This window comes from Mytilus galloprovincialis, chromosome 6, assembly GCF_965363235.1.
Source record: "Mytilus galloprovincialis chromosome 6, xbMytGall1.hap1.1, whole genome shotgun sequence".
Lineage (NCBI taxonomy): Eukaryota > Metazoa > Mollusca > Bivalvia > Mytilida > Mytilidae > Mytilus > Mytilus galloprovincialis.
The window spans coordinates 75682500-75700167 of NC_134843.1; the positions used below are offsets into that span (position 1 = coordinate 75682500).

The window sequence follows — 17668 nt, forward strand, 5'->3', positions numbered from 1 at the left end:
GAAACAGATTTAATGGCAAGCTAAATCACCCGCTTTATGAAAATGCATATATTAAAAGATGTGGTATGATTGCCAATGAGACAACTTTCCACAAGAGACCAAAATGACACATAAATTAACAACTATAGGTCACCGTACGACCTTCAACAACGAGCAAAGCACATACCGCATAGTCAGTTATAAAAGGCCCTGAAATAACAATGATAAACAATTCAAACGAGAAAAAACCTGCCTCATTTATGTACAAAAATGAACGAAAAACAAATCTGTAACACACAAACAAACGACAACCACTGAATTACAGGCTCCTGACTTGGGACAGACATGTGCATACAGAATTTGGGATGTTAAACATGTTAGCGGGATCCCAACCCTTACCCCTAACCTGGGACAGTGGTGTAACAGTAAAACATAAGAACGGGCTACAAAAATCTGTTAAAAAGGGCTTAACCCTGAGAAACGCAAAACACAAATAATATAACAGTCGACACAACTTGCAAACCACAAAACAATGCGAACTAGTGTGAAGCAGTGACATTAAAAATAAACCATTCCGTTATCTCAACATCGATAAGGGCGTGGTTGGGGAAACCACACACATTTCTAGAATCAAGTGAAATAAACGGCAATATAAAGGAATTTGTGCAAATTGTGTCATGGGTAGGATGTCACTGTAAATAGGCGCACCTCAGATGATCTCAGATGTCACGCGAATTGTGGAAGGATATACAAATCACTCGAACTGAGCATGTAAATATGGTTTAAAAGCTGCACAATGGTGGAATTAAGGAGAAGAAAACTGTACATAACAATAGAACCGTTTCTACATATGAAAATATGGTTCCTCTAGACTGCAAAGGGGTTCAAAGATAAGTTAGATGATTAGATAGATAGAACATATGATTCACTCAACAAATTAACCAACACCACTCACTGGATATAAAAATTAGTGATGCGCTTACGTTACCAACATGCCATCTCGAACTTTATACAACTATTTTTACAATATTCATTCAAACAATTTTCATGACAATAATCGGTAATGGAATATTGCAGTTTACAATTATTTCGGAACTACGTAACAACAGATCATCCAACCGAAACCATAATAGAAACAGCAATGCACATTTACATTCAGTATAACAGCATATTCTAGAAGACAAGGATTGTTTTAATTATTAACAAACTAGAAGCAAACAACTAATATACCCCATAATTTAGCAAACGAGAACACCGAAGTCAAGTCCGTAGTGGTGCTCGTTTGAAATCACATAATAAATGGTATTAGGTTATCTTTTTTGAAGCTTAGATTCATGAAAAAAAGTCTTTCTAATTGATGTTTATACTAATAATCAGAACACATAATTTATGAGTATCATTTCTCAGTTCGTTATTTAAATTCTTGAATTATATATATACCTGTGCTTTAACTTGAACAATATTTTTAATGTTGCAAGGGATATTTATGTATATTTCCGGCGAAGTCACATGATAGCTAAAAATGGCAACACTTGATGTTCGTCTGAAGAAAGTGAATAAGATCTACAAAGAGGGTGTAAGTCTCTGCATTATTTCGTGGATATCTTGTTCATGGACAGATCAATGAGTTTGAAAGTCTGTCCAAGTAAATGCCTGATATATTGAAGGGTGGTAAACATAGACAACTTACATTTCTAAGTGCACTGCACTGGTCAGTGTCTGTCAAAATTATATCTCAATGAATATAGTTATTTCTTAATATTTCAAACTGGTACCTCAAAACCCAAACTTCTACCACAGTAAATTTGTACCATAATGTCCATTGTAAACTTGTTCCAGTGAATGCAGGACAATTTACCCAGAGACAAGTGGGACCCTCTTAGAAGACATGCCTAACCGTCTAAGAAGAAATTCCTGACTGTCTAAGAAGATATCCTTGACCATCTAAGAGGACAACTCAGACTGTCAGTAAGACAACTCAGACTGCTAATGACTTGACTCAGATCATCTACATTTTGTATAAGGACAACTCAGACAAAGTATTAAAAAAGGATTTGAACTACAAGCATACAAATTAGGCACTGACTACATAAATTATAAGGTTAAATGAAAATTCAGTAACATGCCTATAATAATTTGTGGTAATGTTACTGAATTTGCAAACACAATTTCAATGGTAAAGGAAAGCAAATTCACATTGTAATGTATTCAACATTATTGTTCAAGTTTACTTACATATACATGTACAGTGTTACATTTGTACTTGATGTAAACAAATTATATCATTATAGAATACATGTATCATACTTTGTGTGTGTGTTTGTGGTGAAATCAAATATTGAATTTAGTAATCAACAGTTTTTCTACCAGTTTAAATTATTCTTAAACATGGTAAATGAGATTTTGAAATACTTTTTTCATTGGAAAATTTTTGAAAAATTTACTGCATATATATTCATTTAGAACCTTTTTAAAATTACACACTTAAAATTTGAGGGACAATAAGAAATATTTAATACCTGCATCTTCAATTTTTATGATAATGCCATATCTGTTTTCCCTGATGTATGTAACTTTACTAGTATGTATGTCAACAAATAGATCCAGTCATCTTTAAGAATGGAGCGAGAATCCATGTTTATATCATTATTTGATTTTTTTATCGCAAAACTTAATAGACCAGCAACAGAAAGCATTTTGACCACAAATAACCAATTATGATACTTATCAGTCTTGTGAACATAGTAAAAATAGGATATTGAAATTAAGATGACTCATTAAGGGAAGACAAACTACATGTTTGTGTAGTTATTTTACATTCTTGAAAAAAAAATACTAACCTTATACATGAATACATGTATCTATATCATGTTTATATATTTTTTCTCAAACTTAGCCCAACAATGTTAGAAAGCAAATTTTTGTTCTTCTCTTGTCATGATTTAAAGCCCTGCATCTGAGGTACAGTGGCAACACAGCCTGTACTTAAGACCACTTGACAAAAATGGCTATATAGAAATATAGTTTAGTTGGTCTTTTTTTCTCATTGGCTTTATATATATTTTGATATTTTAAAAAGGCTTTGCAAAATTTAAACTCACATTTAGATTTCACAGTATTATCTGTACATGTTGTATGTAGCATTTACTAAATCATAATAGATAAACTCACATCTTTTGCCCATCTGGTCAACGATCACAATAACAAAAAAAAATCATTACGATTATGAAAATTTGTAATAACATTTTGTGTATTTTAGGATGTTGTTGCTGGAGTGATTGTTGTGACAAGTAATGGAGATTTACAGCATCAAGGAATCACATTAACAGTAGATGGCGCTGTCACTTTACAGCTGAGTGCCAAAAGTGTTGGACTGTTTGAAGCATTTTACAATTCACTTAAGGTAATTTATATATCTGTTGATGAATAATTGAAACTTTGCTATTAGTAAATCAGTCACCGTGAGTGACTAAGTGTTGTATCTTACTTTACTTTTCTTTAAATGAAAGGAAATTTTGTGTATTGACATATTGATAGCAATCCAACAATAACAAAATAAAAGACCTTTAGAAGTTCATTAAATGTATTTGACAATTGTCAAAATTAAATTTCCTTAATAATTCAATTATACTAAAATTAAAATAAAATTAAAGACACTTACGTATATATATACTGTCATACAAAGTTTTTTAATTAGAACATTAAGATAAAATTAAAGACACTTACGTATATATATACTGTCATACAAAGTTTTTTAATTAGAACATTAAGATAAAATTAAAGACACTTACGTATATATATACTGTCATACAAAGTTTTTTAATTAGAACATGCATATATGAACATGTGGCTTAAAATTTTAAAATAAGAATTTTTAGATATTATATAATTGGTAACGAAACAACAAAGGGTTCAACTGAAATATAAAAGAATTTGAAAGAAAAATTAGTGTATAAAATAGTATGTGAGGTACAACAGATATGTACTGGTACCTTCCACCGAATTTGATTAGATTGCAATGAACTTCTAGCTTTTCTTTTCCCTTGTGTTTCCAAAACTTTATTCATTGTCAATGAAAATATGCTAGACTTATAAAATCGATAATAGTGTTTAATTACATCAAAGAATTTATGTGGTCTTATTTCCAGCCTATCCACTTGATAAACTATTCACTAGAGATATCGAAACCAGGGAAGCTGCCATCAGGGAAGACAGAAATTCCATTTGAAGTTCCGTTAAAACCTAAGCCAAATAAAACCTTATATGAGACTTACCATGGTGTATTTATCAATGTACAGGTTTGTATAATGTAAATGTATATGAAAAAAAAAAATAACATTTGTGATATGATTGCCACCAGAGACAAAATGACAAAGATCTTAATAACAACAGATAGTAACTTATACTATAAGTCACTGTATGACCTTCACATTGTATGTGTTTTAAAGAAGATGTGGTATGATTGCCAATGAGACAACTCTTCACAAGAGACCAAATGACATAGACATTTACAACTATAGGTCACCGTACGGTCTTCAACAATGAGCAAAGCCCATACCGCATAGTCAGCTATAAAAGGTCACAAAATGACAAATGTTAAACAAATTCAAACAAAAACCTAATGGCCTAATTAATATACCGGTACACAAAAAAAAAATGAATGAACAAATATACATTGTTCTGCCTTTCAGATGATTGCCATACAAATCCAACATGTACAATATGATTTTTGTCTTGTGTACTTTCATATTTGTCAAACTGATGTTTTTGGTTTGTTCTATTAAAACATATTGAAAGTACATGTAACCAGTGAAGCCTCCTGCTATTAGTACAGTTGTACTTCATTATCAATAATATTGCAATCATAAATCTTTAGACTGCCTGTAAGGGTGGTTTTATAGACATGGACTCATATCTTTAGACTGCCTGTAAGAGTTGTTTTATAGACATGGACTCATATCTTTAGACTGCCTGTAAGGGTGGTTTTATAGACATGCACTCATATCTTTAGACTGCCTGTAAGGGTGGTTTTATAGACATGCACTCATATCTTAAGACTGCCTGTAAGGGTGGTTTTATAGACATGCACTCATATCTTTAGACTGCCTGTAAGGGTGGTTTTATAGACATGGACTCATATCTTTAGACTGCCTGTAAGGGTGGTTTATAGACATGCACTCATATCTTTAGACTGCCTGTAAGGGTGGTTTTATAGACATGGACTCATATCTTTAGACTGCCTGTAAGGGTGGTTTATAGACATGCACTCATATCTTTAGATTGCCTGTAAGGGTGGTTTTATAGACATGGACTCATATCTTTAGACTGCCTGTAAGGGTGGTTTATAGACATGGACTCATATCTTTAGACTGCCTGTAAGGGTGGTTTTATAGACATGGACTCATATCTTTAGACTGCCTGTAAGGGTGGTTTATAGACATGGACTCATATCTTTAGACTGCCTGTAAGGGTGGTTTTATAGACATGGACTCATATCTTTAGACTGCCTGTAAGGGTGGTTTTACAGACATGCACTCATATTTTTAGACTGCCTGTAAGGGTGGTTTTACAGACATGCACTCATATCTTTAGACTGCCTGTAAGGGTGGTTTTACAGACATGCACTCATATCTTTAGACTGCCTGTAAGGGTGGTTTTATAGACATGCACTCATATCTTAAGACTGCCTGTAAGGGTGGTTTTATAGACATGCACTCATATCTTTAGACTGCCTGTAAGGGTGGTTTTATAGACATGGACTCATATCTTTAGACTGCCTGTAAGGGTGGTTTATAGACATGCACTCATATCTTTAGACTGCCTGTAAGGGTGGTTTTATAGACATGGACTCATATCTTTAGACTGCCTGTAAGGGTGGTTTATAGACATGCACTCATATCTTTAGATTGCCTGTAAGGGTGGTTTTATAGACATGGACTCATATCTTTAGACTGCCTGTAAGGGTGGTTTATAGACATGGACTCATATCTTTAGACTGCCTGTAAGGGTGGTTTTATAGACATGGACTCATATCTTTAGACTGCCTGTAAGGGTGGTTTATAGACATGGACTCATATCTTTAGACTGCCTGTAAGGGTGGTTTTATAGACATGGACTCATATCTTTAGACTGCCTGTAAGGGTGGTTTTACAGACATGCACTCATATTTTTAGACTGCCTGTAAGGGTGGTTTTACAGACATGCACTCATATCTTTAGACTGCCTGTAAGGGTGGTTTTACAGACATGCACTCATATCTTTAGACTGCCTGTAAGGGTGGTTTTACAGACATGCACTCATATCTTTAGACTGCCTGTAAGAGTGGTTTTACAGACATGCACTCATATCTTTAGACTGCCTGTAAGGGTGGTTTTATAGACATGGACTCATATCTTTAGACTGCCTGTAAGGGTGGTTTTACAGACATGCACTCATATCTTTAGACTGCCTGTAAGGGTGGTTTTACAGACATGCACTCATATCTTTAGACTGCCTGTAAGGGTGGTTTTATAGACATGCACTCATATCTTAAGACTGCCTGTAAGGGTGGTTTTATAGACATGCACTCATATCTTTAGACTGCCTGTAAGGGTGGTTTTATAGACATGGACTCATATCTTTAGACTGCCTGTAAGGGTGGTTTATAGACATGCACTCATATCTTTAGACTGCCTGTAAGGGTGGTTTTATAGACATGGACTCATATCTTTAGACTGCCTGTAAGGGTGGTTTATAGACATGCACTCATATCTTTAGATTGCCTGTAAGGGTGGTTTTATAGACATGGACTCATATCTTTAGACTGCCTGTAAGGGTGGTTTATAGACATGGACTCATATCTTTAGACTGCCTGTAAGGGTGGTTTTATAGACATGGACTCATATCTTTAGACTGCCTGTAAGGGTGGTTTATAGACATGGACTCATATCTTTAGACTGCCTGTAAGGGTGGTTTTATAGACATGGACTCATATCTTTAGACTGCCTGTAAGGGTGGTTTTACAGACATGCACTCATATTTTTAGACTGCCTGTAAGGGTGGTTTTACAGACATGCACTCATATCTTTAGACTGCCTGTAAGGGTGGTTTTACAGACATGCACTCATATCTTTAGACTGCCTGTAAGGGTGGTTTTACAGACATGCACTCATATCTTTAGACTGCCTGTAAGAGTGGTTTTACAGACATGCACTCATATCTTTAGACTGCCTGTAAGGGTGGTTTTATAGACATGCACTCATATCTTTAGACTGCCTGTAAGGGTGGTTTTACAGACATGCACTCATATCTTTAGACTGCCTGTAAGGGTGGTTTTACAGACATGCACTCATATCTTTAGACTGCCTGTAAGGGTGGTTTTACAGACATGCACTCATATCTTTAGACTGCCTGTAAGAGTGGTTTTACAGACATGCACTCATATCTTAAAAAAAAAAGTAAAAATAAACAAAAATACCACACTCCAAGGAAAAAACAGGTTAAAAGTTTGGCATTCAATCAGTAAAAATCCATCATACATTTATTTTTGTGAAAATAATGCAAATCCTCAATACAAAGTATTTATTAAAGATGCAATTTTTTTTTTATTTCAGTATTCAATAAAAGTTGATATGAAAAGATCTCTTCTGAGTAAAGACTTGCAGAAAACAATTGAATTTATTGTAGAAAACAAAACAACAGTAAGTTTCTAAGTAACGATCAGTCTCTTTATATAAATTTTTTGTAGACGTTTAATTGATTGTGCAAGTTTTTTTGATGTATTTTATCTTGGATTTTAGAATTCGTGTACATGATACTTGACTCTTCAATTCAGGCTGTAAAAATAAAACATGCTTAAATGATTTCATCAAAATAAGGTTGAATGCTACTCAGATTCTGTCAGTATGAACTTGTCATGACCTCCCTTTATTCAAAGCAACAGATTTTACCCATATGATATTGACAACTGTCATATGACGCCTGGAATTAAAGACATATAATATATCTGGGATAGAATATATTTAAGGCAAGTGCTTTCAATCATTATATATATATAGTATGTAATTCGACTCCTGATGAGTCGAAATTGGATGAATCGAAATTTCGGTTGAGTCGAAATCAATTTACGGTCCCAAGGTTAACAAAAGCATTTAAAATTCATTTTTTATCTCGAACTAATACACATATGTCAAAACATGACCTCCGGGATTTAAATGGATTGAAGAGTTAATCTGACAATACACATGTAATTAAATTTCCGGTCACTGACCACTGTATTGATTTATGACATGCTATTTCCATGAGTGTTTACCTAAGATTATCTTTTATAGAATTTTGATAAATAATTAGTGATACATGGTTAATGTTCATGAAAAAGTATTTAAAATGTTTACAAAACAATTGATTTGTGATTTACACTAATGAGCTTGGATGTGTATAAAGTGAGGATTATGTCTTCTGTTGATGATCACCCAAAAACTACTCAAACAGCGTCTTTGATCTTGTTACATTTTCTTTTGAAAAGAAAGAGTGAGATAAAACAAAATGAATAGAAATCAAAATTTTCTTAAATCTTTTGTATCCGAGAATAAACAATTTTGTCAGCTATAACCGACCTAAAAACGAAACTATCGATTGGAAATTACTGTCTTGGAAAAGCCAAAGGATTTTTTTTAATTGAAACAATTGAATAAGTAAAAATAATGTCATTATAATAATAAAAGACTGTGACATACAAATACATCGATCTGATACTAGAATATCGATCCCCTTGCCATATTCACCCGGATTTATTTTAGCTTTACCAAGCTAAGCAAGAGTTGTGTCCCTTAGATTGTCAAACTTCCGGTGTTCGTTTGAGTTGAACTACGTGTATCTCAAAATATTTCTCTAGTCCGGCTGACTTCGACATAACAAGAGTCGTCTATATATATATATATATATATATATATATATATATATATATGAACACCATTGTAAGCATACATTAATTTGAATAGGATGTATTTTAAATGTGAGTTATTTCCTTTTGAATTTCTTATTTGACTAGCCTAAATATGATAAGAGGTACAAACAACTTGGATAAGAGATACTACTAGGTCGCAATGATGAATCAAGCAAGGCTACATGTAAAACAAATTGAATTGTTTTGAAAACAATTATTTTGAAGTCTAGCTATCAGTATAGCAAATTGAATTGTGCAGGTTAATGCAGGAATTTCTGCACATGTTGACAAAAGGGAAGTACCTCTTGCTCAAATTGTGTCAATATAAACCTATATATTTGTTTATTGGTAATCTTGGATGTTAACTGATCATGCAAGGGCTGTATAGCCAGTTAAGGTCGTTAAAAACTTCCATTTGGTGGTATGTTAAATATGATAAAAAAAGATATTTTTTTATTCAATTATTGTTTTGACAATTAAGACAACAAAATATTTGAATAAAATTATTGGGACTATAAATCTACATATGTGCAAAGTTTCAACTTCATTTATAGCATCTTTAGAATGTACCAACACTATAAAATCCATACATGATGTGGTGACAATAATATATGAGTATAAGAATAATTGTTACTTGGGATTCATTATTATTCGTTGGATACCAATTTTCATGGATTTCGTGGGCACAGTCAAACCACGAAATTAAATATTCAACGAATGATAATTTTTCTATAGGTTTGTATGCAGACTTCAGCAAAACCACAAAATTAAATATCCACGAATATGCAAGTTTTTCTTAATCCACGAAAATTGGTACCCACGAAAATAAATGAATCCACAGTAATCAAATGTTAATTGAATTGTAGAATAAAGATGAGAAGAACAAATCCAAAGCCATTCCATTCACAATATCTCCAGAGACATTAACAAATATCAAGGAGGTAAACATTGTACTTCTGTTGTGCTTTTATGATATTTTCTTTGAAGGTTAAAATAGACATTTCAAATTATTTGAGAACTAAACATATCTTAAATCAATGTAATGTAAAAATTGTTGATTAAGAAATCATTGTATCTGGATGTGTAACTGTCATCAAAGTTATTAATAGTATGAAGGACAAACTTCAGATTTCTCAAAATTAAATACATAATAAAATATATATAACATGAATAGGTTTAGTATTATATTGATGATAGGAACCTGTTTAAATTATGTAAAATTACATATGGTGTACAGCAAATGTTCAGTAGCATTCTACTGTTTTCATTGGAGATTATGATCATGTGTTTCAGAGGTTATTTTACTTATCCGTAGTCCTGTTTATGTTTTTAAGTATATTGACGCTATGTTTCTATTTATATGTTCTTTAACAGTCAAAATAACAAATATTGATAAAGTTAGATGTATGACATCATGATGTCACTCATAACAACCATGGAGTAAGCACTGCAGCAGATAAAAAAAAAGTTTATCAGGAGATTTCAAGAATTTTATGTTATTGCGAACCCAATGAAAGTTTACCACAAAGTCGTCTGCTCTTGACCAAGGTATTTAAACTTTTGTAAGTTTACTTGTCCCATTGAATCAATACAATAGCTATTGTTTTCTGTGTAGTTTATTCATTGGGACCTTTAAATTTCTTCCAGGAGAAATCTATCACTCATTGATTAATTTACCTGACCAAAAAAATATCTTCTTTGTTGATCGAAATACATGTATAAACTCACATAAACCGCATGTGATACAGTATTTATTCAATATCAATAATATATTTTCAATCTGTTCAATATAAACACTGATTCAATTATAAAAAGTTTATTTCTGGATTTTATTTTTACTACTGTTCCAAAGAACATTGATGTTTTTTGTGGTTGTTCAGTATTAAAGAATACATTTTTGAAGACCTTAATTTAAACATTATCATTTTCAAGTTTTTTTATGTGAACACACTAAAAGAGCAAATTTTAATAGGTAAAATACTGAAATTTAAGCAAAAATCAACTTTTAATTTTTAAATCAGTGTTTATATTAAACAGATAGAAAATGTGGTCTTGATATTACATAAAAACAACATCACATGCAGTTTTGTGATTCCTTATTTGTACATGTATTTTCATCATTGACAGTTCAATTTTTTAAATTAATCATGGAGTGATAGATTTCTGGTGGAAGAAATTTAAAGGTCCCATTGAATAAACTACACAGAGAACAATAGCTATTGTATTTGTTAGATGGGACAAAAGAACTCACAAAAGTTTAAAAGGACAGGAAACTTGCACATGTTGCAGGTGAATCTGTTGAAAAGTACCATTGGCTTCACAATAAATACAGATGCTAAGAATGCAAGAAAGCTAATGCAACAAGCTATGAAGTTGTTCAAAGACTATTGATATTTTCAATAACATGTTAAAATTCTTGCAAAATACAATAAAAAAATACACAGAAAGCACCATTTTCCTAATACATTATTTAATATATGTAAGATGTAATATATAAACTAAGGACTTTCTCAGTCAATATGTTATATATGGACCTGTTAAATTATATTGACATTCTGACTTCGTCCTCAGACAATATAATCTGAACAGGTCCATATATAATGTATTGACCTCGTCAAAAGTCCATAATTGATAAATATTGATTGTGAATTTGATTGATAGTACCTTACAATTTCAGAAAGGAAATGTGCCAAAGTTCAAAATCAAAGGAAAACTTACATCTTCAGTATTGAATATAACAGAACCATTGACAGGGGAGGTAAGAATAATTTTAATCTAGATTTTTCACAGTTTCTAAATGTCTAATTTTGCAGAGTTTCAAGCATAATTTTTTTTAATTTTTCATATGTGTAAGAATAATCCCCTCCTTTTACTTTCCAATTCAAAATTGCATAAATAAAGAACTGATGTAACAATCAATTCATATGTTAAAATAAGCATGAATACCAGGTAATGTTGTTACTCGATAAAGTACTGTGAAACAGGAAAATCTATATTGTAACTGATATGAGCAAAACATATTTTGCTGATTTCAATAGCTTTATTGGTATTTAGGTATCTGTATCTCATTTTGCAACACTTTAACCTTTGAAGTCCTGCAACAATCCATTTTGCATTATTGTTGCAGACATTTTCTCTAGTGCCATTCAAATTTTATGGGAATGTATTTCATATAAAGCAAAGGCTTAAAAATAGTGATAATGTGTATATAGGCAAATATTAATTCCAACAAGGGTCAATGGTAACAATTTTATATATTACAGTTAATGGTTGAGAGCTGTGACGCCCAGATTAAATCAATAGAAATACAGTTAGTTAGAGTAGAAACTTGTGGATGTGCAGAAGGTTATGCCAAAGATGGTAGGTTGTAATGTAATATAGGAAAGGTGTACTGACATAAGTAGTCTCTAAACCCATTAACTCCAAATGGAGCTTTCGTTAGTAGAAGCCATATTAACTATGTGTATCAGTGAGAAAAATGTAAAAGCATAGAAATATAGTATATATACCAATTCACATAATTAACAGCGCCTGGTGATGTTTCATAGCCTGACTGATTTCGGTCCAAAAAGGACCTTCATCCAGAGTCAGAATGGTGGATTAATGTTTGCACCCTATTTATATAGATATGGTAACCGGCGGTTGAGTTAAACAAAATATCTACTTGCGTTATTTATTATGAAGATTAAGACCATTTGAAGACAATTAAAAGGTGAATACAAAACCTCTAAAATAAGTTTTGCTGTTCAAATTGTGAGTTTTAGAAAATTTAACCTCTTTACAGTATAAATCTAAGAAATTCACAATCATAGGTAAAGGTGTTACAAGCTATAAGAAAGTTAAGTCTCATGAAAAATAAGATAAAGAGAGATTTAGTATGTTACAAATAATCTATTATATAGATAATTAATTTAATTTTGGATGTAACACATCTTCTGATTGGCTGATGCTGTTTTGTTTATCAGCTCATAGACATAATTGTGTCATGTGACTGTGCATCATCAACATTTTTTCATGGTTTACTCCGGTTTAAAATGGAATTTAGAATTAAATTATAGAAATGACTGTTATATTTTTTCTGTCTTTTCGAAATAACATAAAAAATGTGGTGCACACTTTAGAAAACCCAGCTACGCAGGTTATTGAGTGTGCACCACATTTTTTATGTTATTTCTTCATAGACAGAGAAAATATTACAGTCATTCCTTAATTAAATAAGTTTTAAGCAGATGGTCAAATGGTTTTGAGTTCACACCTCTTTTGATTAATCATTTTTGTGTTTATTTGAATTCTATTGATCCTTTATTTAGAAGGTTAAGGAAATCAAAAAATGAAAATAAGCACATTGATTTTGAAATTTCTAAAATTGCTAGAGAAGAAACTTAAAAAATTATTGTAGTACATTTTACTTATATAACTGGCATATGAAATGACTTAATGTTAACGAAATAAACAAAGATTTATTAACCATGTCAGTTTCCATGACTACACATTTCTAGCTACAGAAATACAGAATATACAGATTGCAGACGGGGATGTGAGCAGAGGCCTACTGATACCAATTTATATGATTTTTCCAAGGTTGTTTACTTGTCCAACATTGTCAACAAATAATTTTAAAATAGGTAAGACATATTAACTTTAATTATTAAAGTAAGATGTTATATGATTGCCAATGAGACATCTCTTCAGCAGAGACCAAATGTCATAGTAGTTAACAACTATAGGTCACTTTATAGCCTTCAACAATGCACAAAACCCTGCCCCTTACCTGAGATAGTTTTATGATATGATGGGACAATCTATATAACAAAAGAATAGTTTAATATATTTTACGGAATACAGTATGTACTTAAAATTTATTGCTGAGCTTTAGGACTGCTTTTTACCGTCATCTATTTATATACAATAGCAAACAATCATTTGAACAACTCAAAATTTTACCTCTTTTTTCTATTTTCAGATTTTGAAATAAATGTTGTAGTGGTATTCCGAGATGATCACCTGGTGACGGAGAATTTCCCAATCAAACTTGTTAGATACTGAATGTTAAGACTTCTACAAGTGCAATATTTTTATCTGTTATATATTTATAAATAAAAGATTCAAAACACTTTAGATAGTTTCGTATAATACTACTAACTGATATGTCAGCCCCAGCAAAAAATTCATGACTTATAGGGGAGGCAAAGATATATATATATATCTTTGCCTCCCCTATAAGTCATGGATTTATATATATATATAAACGCCTAAAAAAGTGTACACAACAACTCCAAATACAAAAAAAGGTAACTATAAATGTAATTATTTAGAAATATTTCGGATAACAGATATCCTTCATCAGTCAGATTCTGATGTTAAATGAATCATCTTTAATTCTTCTTAGATTAAACTTTTACTAAATCTTGAAATTTATACAATAAAAAAGTCAAACCGAACATTAGTTAAGACGCTTGCATCATGGCTTATTACAACAGAGAGCTCACATATATGCTTAAATTACAAATAATAATGTGCGATTTGAACCAGCACAATTCTAAAACTTTATCGGGAATATATATATATATATATATATATATACACAACATACAAATCAAAGCATACTCACTGTTACTGTAAACTAGTTCAAAGCCTAATTTCAACTTATAAATATACCATTATGAAAATAAGGAGATGTTGGATTGACAGAGACAACTATCCACCAGAGTCCAGTTGACTTATATTAAAGCAACTACAGCAAACTGTACACACTTCAACAATGAGCAATACCTAAAAGTAAGCTATAAAAGGCTGACAAAATAGTTCAAACAAAAAAAACCTAGAGGGTACACACTGAAATGTTTTGCTCGATTTACTTATCATGATTGAATTAATGTTGAAAGTGTGTGATATGAAGGTTTTTAAGCTTTGAATAAAATTAACATTATCAAAGATTGAGGTTAATGAGGTTAAGGTCAGATGAACCGTCCTATGCAGACATGTACAACTTAAAATCATGCCATACACCAAATATAGTTATGCATACATTATCAGAAAAACAGAACTTAATACAAAAATTGAACATTGACCAATGAACCATGAAAATGAGGTGAAGGTCAGATAAGGTCAGATAAGTGCAATCATTCTGTACACCAAATGTAGTTTACAAGATCTAAAAAACAAACATAACTATGAAAACTTGTCATTATTTAATGAACAATGAAAATGAGGTCAAGGTCAGATGAAACCTGCCAGTCAAGCAAGTACATGTTACAATCATTCCATACATGAAATATAGTTTACCTGTTGCTGGGACCTATTACCTGGGACTTGACCATGTGAACATAATTTTGATCACTGATCTAAGAAACGAGGTGGAGGTTAGGTTAACCCTGCCTGACATTCCTTGCAAATTTGACATACACCAAATATAGAGTTATCATATTACTCATAATGAGTGACAAAAGAAATAAAAAAATCAAGCAGTTGTAGAAGTATGAAAATAAGGTTAATTCTGTATGTATGTGCCTGTTCCAAGTCAGGAGCCTGTAATTAAGATGATGTGTTACATATTTGTTTTGTGTTCATTTTTATGCCCAACCTACGATAGTAGACGGGCATTATGTTTTCTGGTCTGTGCGTCCGTTTGTTTGTTTGTCTGTGTGTTCCTTCGTCCCGCTTCAGGTAAAAGTTTTTGGTCAAGGTAGTTTTTGATGAAGTTGAAGTCCAATCAACTTGAAACTTAGTACACATGTTCCCTATAGTATGATCTTAATAATTTTAATGCCAAATTAGATTTTTTAGCCAATTTTACAGTCCATTGAACATGGAAAATGATAGTGCCAGTGGGGTATCGATGTACTTTGGACACATTCTTGTTTGTACATAAATTAGGCCTTAATTTTTTTCGTTTGAATTGTTTTACATTTTTCATTTCAAGGCCTTTTATAAAGGACTATGCATTATGGGCTTTGCTCATGGTTGAAGGCTGTACAGTGACCTATAGTTGTTAATTTCTGTGACATTTGCTCTCTTGTGGAAAGTTGTTTTATTGGCAGTCATACCACATTTCTGGTTTATATTGAGGACAATGGACAAATGACAGACAAAAACTTCGTAACATAAGGTATCTGCATTCATGTTATGAAGAATTCAGGTGTTATACCTTCTGAAATTTTCAGCTTTTAAGTTAAACAGATAAATTACGTTGTTGCTGCCAGATAAAAACATAGAACCAGATTTATGCTGATCAAATAATGTTAAAAAACACAAAAAGCAACAATTAAAGAGAACCACTATATTATTGGCTTCTGACTTGGAACATGTTATTAACAAGAGTGCACACACTGGAATGTCTCGCCTTCTTTACTTATCTTAGATATTATGTTGATAGTCCTATTAATATAAAGCTTTATTACAACTGTCACATAAACTCAACATAAACCAAGAAAACAAAACATTGATCAATGAACTATGAAAATGAGGTCAAGGTCAGATGAACCATGCCAGAAGACATGTACAGCTAACAATTCTTCCATATAACAAATAAAGTTGACCTATTGCTTATAAATTAAGAAAAAATAGACCAAAACACTAATACAATAAGTGAACTGTGAAAATGAGGTCAAGGTCAAATAAAACCTGTGCTACTGACATATAGATGGTAAAATATTTCCAAACACCAAACATTGTTGACCTATTGCATATAGTATAAAAAAAATAGACCAAACCTCAAAAACCTAACTTTAACCACTGAACCATGAAAATGAGGTCAAGATCAGATGACATCTGTCAGCTAGACATGTACACCTTACAATCATTCCATACACCAAATATAGTAGACCTATTGCATATAGCATAAGAAAACCAGACCAAACCACAAAACTTAACTATAACCACTGAACCATGAAAATGAGGTCAAGGTCAGATGACACCTGCCAGTCGGACATGTACACCTTACAGTCCTTCTATACATCGAATATACTAGAACTATTGCTTACAGTATCTGAGATATGGACTTGACCACCAAAACTTAACCTTGTTCACTGATCCATGAAATGAGGTTGAGGTAAAGTGAAAACTGTCTGACAGGCATGAGGACCTTGCAAGGTACGCACATACCAAATATAGTTATCCTATTACTTATAATAAGAGAAAATTTAACATTACAAAAAAACTTTAACTTTTTTCAAGTAGTCACTGAACCATGAAAGTGAGGTCAAGGACATTGGACATGTGACTGACGGAAACTTCGTAACATGTGGCATCTACATACAAAGTAAGAAGCATTCAGGTCTTCCACCTTCTAAAATATATAGCTTTCAATAAGTTAGCTAATATCTCTGCCGGATCACTATCCCTATGTCGAGCTTTCTGCAACAAAAGTTGCAAGGATTGACAAAAATGTGGTAGGGTTTGGTTTGTAAATGTTGACACTCCCTTTTACATGTTTTCTCAAACTCAAATATTTATCAGGTAATGGTCAACTTGTATATGCCAGCATGAAACTTCAGACAATGAGCCTATAAATGCATAATAAAATTGAGATATGAAAAAGTGGAATGTGTCAAAGAGACAATAACCTGACCAAAGAGCAGCAAACAGTCTAGGGCCACCAAAGGGTCTTCAATGCAGCGAGAAACTCCCGAACCTAGAGGTGTGCTTCAGCTGGCCCCTAAACAAAAATGTGTACTAGTTCAGTGATAATAGACTTCATACTGAACTCCAAAATATATAAAAGAAACTAAAATTAAAATTCATACAAGACTAACAAAGGCCAGAGAC

At 32.2% G+C, this 17668-nt stretch overlaps 1 protein-coding gene across 1 annotated transcript; it reads left to right on the forward strand.

Annotated features, from left to right (window-relative positions):
- Positions 1-1441: 1441 nt before the first annotated feature.
- On the forward strand, positions 1442-14018 carry LOC143080338 (vacuolar protein sorting-associated protein 26C-like). Its single transcript, XM_076256136.1, has 9 exons — positions 1442-1555; positions 3239-3382; positions 4128-4277; positions 7572-7658; positions 9769-9843; positions 11580-11660; positions 12166-12262; positions 13402-13527; positions 13866-14018. Exons 1-9 carry the CDS (start codon positions 1502-1504, stop codon positions 13946-13948), a joined length of 897 nt encoding a protein of 298 aa, XP_076112251.1. The 5' UTR covers positions 1442-1501; the 3' UTR covers positions 13949-14018.
- The last annotated feature ends 3650 nt before the right edge of the window (positions 14019-17668 follow it).

Coding starts and splice junctions, on each gene's coding strand:
- LOC143080338 (XM_076256136.1), top strand. CDS start 1,502: ATGGCAACACTTGATGTTCGTCTGAAGAAAGTGAATAAGATCTACAAA. Junction 7,659..9,768: donor TTGTAGAAAACAAAACAACA/GTAAGTTTCTAA, acceptor ATTGAATTGTAG/AATAAAGATGAGAAGAACAA. Junction 9,844..11,579: donor CATTAACAAATATCAAGGAG/GTAAACATTGTA, acceptor TTACAATTTCAG/AAAGGAAATGTGCCAAAGTT.